Source organism: Harpia harpyja, chromosome 9 (genome assembly GCF_026419915.1).
Source record: "Harpia harpyja isolate bHarHar1 chromosome 9, bHarHar1 primary haplotype, whole genome shotgun sequence".
NCBI classification, from domain to species: domain Eukaryota; kingdom Metazoa; phylum Chordata; class Aves; order Accipitriformes; family Accipitridae; genus Harpia; species Harpia harpyja.
Genome location: NC_068948.1, coordinates 21,958,745 through 21,965,252, shown reverse-complemented (window position 1 = coordinate 21,965,252; position 6,508 = coordinate 21,958,745). Strand labels below are relative to the sequence as shown.

General features: G+C 54.1%; 1 protein-coding gene across 2 annotated transcripts; it reads right to left on the bottom strand.

Moving 5' to 3' along the window:
* Positions 1-92: 92 nt before the first annotated feature.
* MLKL (mixed lineage kinase domain like pseudokinase) lies at positions 93-5,859 on the bottom strand. Of its 2 annotated transcripts, none has more exons than XM_052796625.1 (11): positions 5,712-5,859; positions 4,494-5,063; positions 4,189-4,302; positions 3,911-4,085; positions 3,705-3,802; positions 3,434-3,569; positions 2,832-2,916; positions 2,258-2,406; positions 2,008-2,057; positions 1,381-1,521; positions 93-488 (listed from the first exon to the last, which is right to left on the bottom strand). In XM_052796625.1, exons 2-11 carry the CDS (start codon positions 4,948-4,950, stop codon positions 436-438), a joined length of 1,458 nt encoding a protein of 485 aa, XP_052652585.1. In that variant the 5' UTR covers positions 4,951-5,063; positions 5,712-5,859; the 3' UTR covers positions 93-435. The 2 variants fall into 2 exon arrangements, with proteins under 2 accessions (XP_052652585.1, XP_052652586.1); XM_052796626.1 differs by having other exon boundaries at positions 5,817-5,841.
* Positions 5,860-6,508: the final 649 nt, after the last annotated feature.

Sequence of the window (6,508 nt, the reverse complement as noted above, 5' to 3'; positions counted from 1 at the left end):
CGGATTCAAACAGGGGTCGAGGTGGGCGGAGCGTTGCCATGGCGGCGGGGCCGGCCGTGCCCGGAGGGAGCCGGGCCCCAGCGCTGCGGCGGGGCTGAGGAGAAGCTGGCCGTGTCGCGTCCTTCTGGTCCCTCCGGCTGCCGTGGTTCCTGCCGGCCTCCCCTTGAGTCCCCGGGGTGGGGCAGAGCCTGTAGCAGGGCGTCCTCGCCTGCCAGCTGCCCCTGAGGCGAATGAACCCAGGCACGGCCCCTCGGAGAGGTGAAGGTCTCGGCATACAGAAACAAATACAGGTGTATTGAACGATCGGTCTCTGCGAGGCGGGGAAGAGGGGCGAGCGGCATGCTTTGGCCTGCAGGAAGAAGGCCCGCTGCTTTCCCTTGGCTTGACTTCCGAGGCGCCTGGCTGCTTTTGGTCACCCCACCCTGTTTTCTGCAGTTAACTTCCTTGGTTTCTGCTTTTCTCCAGGTCAGCCAGTGAGTCCACAATCTCTGCAAAACACAAGGATGGCATTAATCAAAACAGAATATTTGTTGTATGCTATTTTTTTTTTCCCCTGATGAGAAGATAGCTTTCCCTCACTGGTAACAACTGGGACATGGAGTCACTCTTTCCTCAGGCCAGCGTGACTGGGCAGCCATTATCAGGGGACAGGCCTGAGCAGACACAGGTGAGTACAGCCCAAAGAGAAGCAGCCATGTATACAGAGATTCACTTGGAAACAGCCACGAGAAGATGTCCTTCCAGCTCAGCACCATGCAGGCACAGCTGGGTGTTGGATTAGAGTAATAAAGAGATGTTGTATCCTCAATGCAGCTTTGCCAATGTCTCTGATGATTTTTTGGTGTTTTCATTTCAGCCGGGGCAGTTCCCTGCAGCAGGGTCTGCTGAGGGAGCTGCCATTGGGAGACAGAGACACAGAGAGTGCAGCCCACAGTGGTTTCTTATGCACATTTTCCACATCTCTTTTATGGACACTGGCCCCATAGGGTGTAGCTGATGAGATTGAAGGAAGCTTTCTCTCCTTGGAGAGATGAACTGAGGGAAGGGTACAACCTCTGTGCCTTCAAGCACACCAGAAAGGTTCCTCTGTCTTTTCCTGCTGTTTCTGTTAAATCTTCCGATGGAGACCAATTATTTATCTGATCAGACCCAGATAAACTTCAGAGGCAGTGAAATCTTCCCTGCTGCAGAGCAGTTCCTCAGATTGCATTTTACTGCCAAAGCCTAAGGCAGGAACTGTTCCTGCACCACGTTGTGGCTGCTCCTCCAGCTTACGCAAAGCCAGACAAATTCATATGGAAAATAAGGGGCAAATTGACTGCTGAAGCAGCTGGTTGAGGGATATAAAGGGCCTGTGGAGCAGATGTCCAGGACACTTACCCTCAGCAGAAGGGCGTTGGGAAGGGTCAAAGGCCCGGCACTGGTCAATGACTTTCCGCAGGTCTTCAGGACAATCTTCACCAACAGGTGCCTGGTAATGGTCATTGCAGATTTTCTCCATGATCTCCTGGGGAGTGCAGCCTAGACAACATGCATGCAAACAGGACTGTCAGGACGAGCTCTGCTGCCACAGGAGGGTGCTGGGGAGGAAACCCAGTGCAAAGCCATGCCAAGAGCCTTCCTGCAGCCTATGGCATGGAGAAGCCAGCAAAGAAGCCACCCAAACTGTGTCTGCAGTGACACACCCCCCCCGCCGCCATGTCTGGCATGATGCCATTGGGCTCCAGTGGAGCAAGGAGAAGTGTTTATGCTTCAATGCACGGGAACATCAAATAGAGACAAAAATTATTTGCATGTTTGTGGTTTAAGCATGTTGCCAAACTGCTTTACTGTATTGGAGTCCCACGAGAAGCAATGAGTCTTGCAGAGCCAGGTACACCAGGCACTGCCACTGGGACTCGCACACTGTGGGATGCTCCGGGAAGGAGCAGGGAGCATCCAACACCAGACAACAGCTGCACTGGGCCATGTGACTTTTACGCAGGGGACCAGATACTTCTGTCTCACCTTCAAATGGGATTTTGGAGGTTGCAATCTCCCACAGCACAATCCCGAAGCTGGAAGAAGACAAGCAAGAGTCTCAGCATTCATCCCACCATGTTGTCCTCCCTTCTAACAGTGGAGACTCTTGGGCTATGCCAACCGCAAACAGCTGCTTATGTGTACAATTAAACCTGGCCTTCTTCCATAGCTCAACAGCTATTCTGCTAGACATCTGCCCACTTACGGGCATCTCTCCTGGGAGGGACAGACACACCTGTATATTTCACAGGGCCTCTTGTAGGGGTAGTTGATGTCTTTCAGGTTCTCGGGGGCAATGTAAGCCAACATAGAAACTTGTTTCCAGTTCTTCTTGGCTTTCCTCTTGATGGATGACTCTGTTTCACACAGCTCAAATCCCGACAGCTGATTGAGAGAATGAGAGAGAGAAAGGGAGAAGTGGTAGAAATGCAGTCTGCAGAAACCTGTGGCATGGCTGGGGACTGCCCCGAGACGGAGAAAACAGAGCGAGGTGTCCTGGGCAGCAAAGGCTGGCATGCAGCCATGTGTGCTGCCCGGCACGTGGCTCTTTCTGCAAGCAAAACCACAGGTGGAGGCAGGTGAATTGCCCTAGCTTCAGCTCATCCCAGGGTGGATGGCTCAGAGATGCTCACTTGGTGATGATAAAACAGATAATGATGAACTGAGGTATAAGTGTCTAAGATGAAAGGGGAGACTGCTCTACCCTAGGTTTTATTCTGGACTATCATAATTCCCTTCGGTGCTGGTGGGGGGAGACATTCACAAAAACATGCAAAACTCCCAAAAGCTTCTCCAAACATGGTCCTTACCTTCACACAGTAATCCCCGGCCACCAGGAACTTGCTACTGCAGATGCAGCCATGGAGTCGGGACTTCTCCTCCGTCTGGTGCAACCTACAGCCAGACAGAACCAAGGGCAACACATGCTGGTGATGGACCCATCCCCACCTTGGGGCTCCCTCCTGCTCTGTGGGGGATGGACTGACATGCACCCAGAGAAGCCAGCATCTCTGCTTGTCTTGCTGGACCAACCCTGCCAAGCCAACCTTTCCAGCACATGCCGAAAGAGCCACTGTGGGCAAAATAACGAGCCTTGCAGATGAGCAGCACCTGTAAGGAGAACTGGCCATGCTGTAGGGTGCTCCTGAAGCTGCCCTATGGGTGTGGGGAAGGGGAGGTTCTCCCTTCCAGGCCTTTTCAGGCTTGAAGCCAGATGTAGGGGCCAGTGACCAGGGAGGTGGGTGCTACTGCATCCAAACCTACCACCTACCTCTTCACCAGCTTCCCATCCCAGTGTCCCAAGGTGGTGGAAACAGTCTAACAGGATATCACTGCTTACTGAGAGATACCAGGAAGCTGAGCATGGCTTATGGATCATCAGGTAGACTTACTGATTTATACAGGAGCTTACCTGTAAAGGCCTCTGGCAGCTCCCAGGGCCATCCGAATGCGGACCTCCCAGGAGAGATGCTGTTGCTTGGTCAGCACGTCCCGCAGCGTCCCATGCTTACAGTATTCCATGACGATGGAGAAGCAGGGGCTCCCATCTGCAAGGCAAAACCTTGAGCATCCTGCCTTGTGCCACCTCTTGGGAGGGGTCCACAACAAACTGTCTGCCACCAGCTAGCGCTGGGGACAGGCAGGGGAGGGAAAGGGTGACATTAATGTGACACTCCCCCTACCTTTCTCCTCAATGCAGATCCCATACATGCGCAGGATGTTTGGAGACTCAAACTTCTTCAGGGTCTGAATCTCCTTCTCAAAGATGTCTCTCACCTTCCTGCAGAAAGGGACAGCACGGTGAGATCCCTGGAACAAGGCATGACATGGCGCTGTGCCACCCTCCCATCCCGGCTGCCCCATGTCGCTCCCACCCAGGACAACTCACGACGGGTCGGTGGTCAGTGGCCTCTTGAAGATTTTGATGGCAACAGGGTACTTGAGGTATTCGCCCTCGTAGAGGTCATAACTCTCGGTGTCCTGCAGGTGCCTGTAGAAGGTGAGGTGGTCCCGCTCGATCTCAGTGATGTCTTCTCTTTTACCAACATTGACCTTCTTCAAGCCTGCTCCCACCATGCGCCAGCAGGGAATGAGGGACATGTTAGGCAGGGCTCGGGGGGAAAGGACACAGTGCACAGGGTGCCTAGAGGTACAACGACAACTTACAGTCCATCACATGCACAATTTTGTTCAGCTCATTTTGCATCCAGTCTACCTTGCTCTCCATACATTGCCTGTCAATGTAAATCTCCCCGGACGCATCTTTGGGCTCCTCAGTAGCTGGGGAGAGAAATGTGCAGAGGTGAGGCCGCTGGATGAATGTGCAGGACTGATGCAGTTAGTTTTTTCTTGGTTTAAATGTCCCTTTGGCTCTCCTTAGCCATGGCCATTGAGCCAAAGCTGGGCAGCAGCTGGGGAGAGGTGCCAACTGCTGGTCTCAGGGAAAGAGGGTTTGCTAAATGCACACTTACTTGCAATCACCTGGTCTAAGAAAGCCCTGTCGTCCCTCAGGTCCTCAGCGTCCTGCTTGCGACATGTCTTTGCCTGGAAAACCTCCAGGAAAGCCTGCTTCTGCTCTGCCTGCAGCAGGAGTGAGAGCCCCTGGGCGATGTCCTCCAGGCTCTCATTCACCCAGACGAACTCCTCGCTGGTGCTGTGGGCTCTCAGGAACTTCTGGATCCAGCTGGTCTGGCTGTATTTCATCACCAGTTTCTGGGCTTCCCCCAGCACCCAGAGCAGCTTTTTCAGCAGTTGCTTTTCATGGTGGGAGATGTGCTTTGGCGGCTGAGCCTTGAGGATCCTTACAGGCTCCAGCAGAATCTGGATGCGCTCCACAAGGCGCTGGCACTGGTGCTTACAGCATTTCACCTGCTCAAATTGGGTGTGGATGGCCTGGGCCATGGAGAGGACCTTCTCCACGATGTCCATGCTTGTAGCAAAGGGCTTAGCCACTGGGGATGTGGGCTGTCGGTGTCTGGTGGAGGTGAGCCTCGGGCACAGCTCGGAGATCAGCCGGATGTGGCTCTTCCACGCCTTCCACCCTAAGAAACAGTCTTAACATGGCATGCCACCCTCCAGGTCTCCTTATAGCCCCTTATATCTCCTCCAGCTGCTTTGCTTTCTTTGCTTCGCCTGGCACCACGGCCGCTCGTGCAGACTGGAGCAGGCACACACAGAGACATGGCTAGCAGCACTATTGGCACATCTCGCTCCGCATTAGCAAGAGATGTTTTGGCTTGATTTATGTAAATTAATTTAGTGTTAGCCATACCCAGAGAGCTTACACACAGATGAGCAGGGTCAGCAATGACCCAAGCAGCATCCCTGGGCAGCGCTCCCCAGCACCAGTCCCACGCCACCCTGGGGTCCTGGCCGCAGAGCCTACATGTTTGACCATAAAGATCCATTTTCAGTTCTAGCTAATGTCTCTCTCTGTTGTCACCCATCTAATAAAAGCTTTCACACCTTCACAGCCCCGGTGTCCCCAACTTCTCCATATTTTCTCCCCATAGCCATGTATTGCCCGCTTAAGGTTTTAAATCAAACTCTTCCTATGTGCTCAGCACCCAGGCAGCAGCAACCCGCCCCTGTTGCAGGGAAAGTAGCAGCAGCCACCCACACCATCGATGCAGCCAGCACTAAGATAGGGATGCCGGGCTCTACCGGCTGGAAACAAGACAGAAACGCACCCAGAAACAAGCTGCAGCCGCTCTCCCTTCCTCTTCAGGCTCTCTCCAGCACTGCCCTCAAGGAAGAAGTTCGTCCTCTTGCTAAGAGAAATCAGCTGGGTTTACCTGGCTCTGCTTCACTCGCCTCCACCTCAACTGCCTCCGCAGACTGGAGAGGCACAGCAGGACAAGCGCAAGTTTATAGGGTGCTTTCCCCAGCTGCTGCTTCCGCAGGCAGCGGAAGGGGCATTGTGCAACCCACCACAGTTTCCCACACTGCCCCGGCTCCCCATTCCCAGAAAGTTGCTTGGGGTGATGGAGGAAGGGGCCAGGCAGGCCATATCCCCCTGTGCTGGGTTTTGCCTGCTGGAAGAAGGAATTTCCCATGGGAAGTGCATCAGAAAGAAGGAGATGGGGAGTCTGTGCCCCCCCCATATTGACACTTGCTGCTATTTTGAGCACCCCAATCCCTTCTCTGCTGTGCTGCCAGCTGGGGCAAGGCTTGTCAGGGCACTGTAACACTCTTGGCGTCAGCTCTGCGCCCTACTGAGCTTCCCACACTGGGCAGCGGGACCTTCCAGAGCACACCCATCCCACACGAGGGATGCTGGTTCTTTGGGACCTTCCGCTCCCCTTCCCTTCCCTGCAGCCTCAGGACCCCCAGCATCAAAGGAAGCAGGCTGTGGACACCAGTGCTGGAAACAGCGCTTGACCTCTGCTGGGAGCACAGGAAGCTTTGTGGGTGGCTTCGTCAGAAGGCCAGGCTGATTTTGGGAAGCGCAGATGGCACATAATGCCATTGCCCAACTTCGGAGAAG

What these genes read in the sequence shown, in the direction of transcription:
- MLKL (XM_052796625.1), bottom strand. Translation starts at nt 4,950, where the DNA reads ATGGACATCGTGGAGAAGGTCCTCTCCATGGCCCAGGCCATCCACACC. An exon ending in CCACTGACCACCGACCCGTC is followed by an intron (nt 3,803 to 3,910) that starts GTGAGTTGTCCT and finishes CCCTTTCTGCAG; the next exon opens with GAAGGTGAGAGACATCTTTG. An exon ending in GATCTGCATTGAGGAGAAAG is followed by an intron (nt 3,570 to 3,704) that starts GTAGGGGGAGTG and finishes TTTGCCTTGCAG; the next exon opens with ATGGGAGCCCCTGCTTCTCC.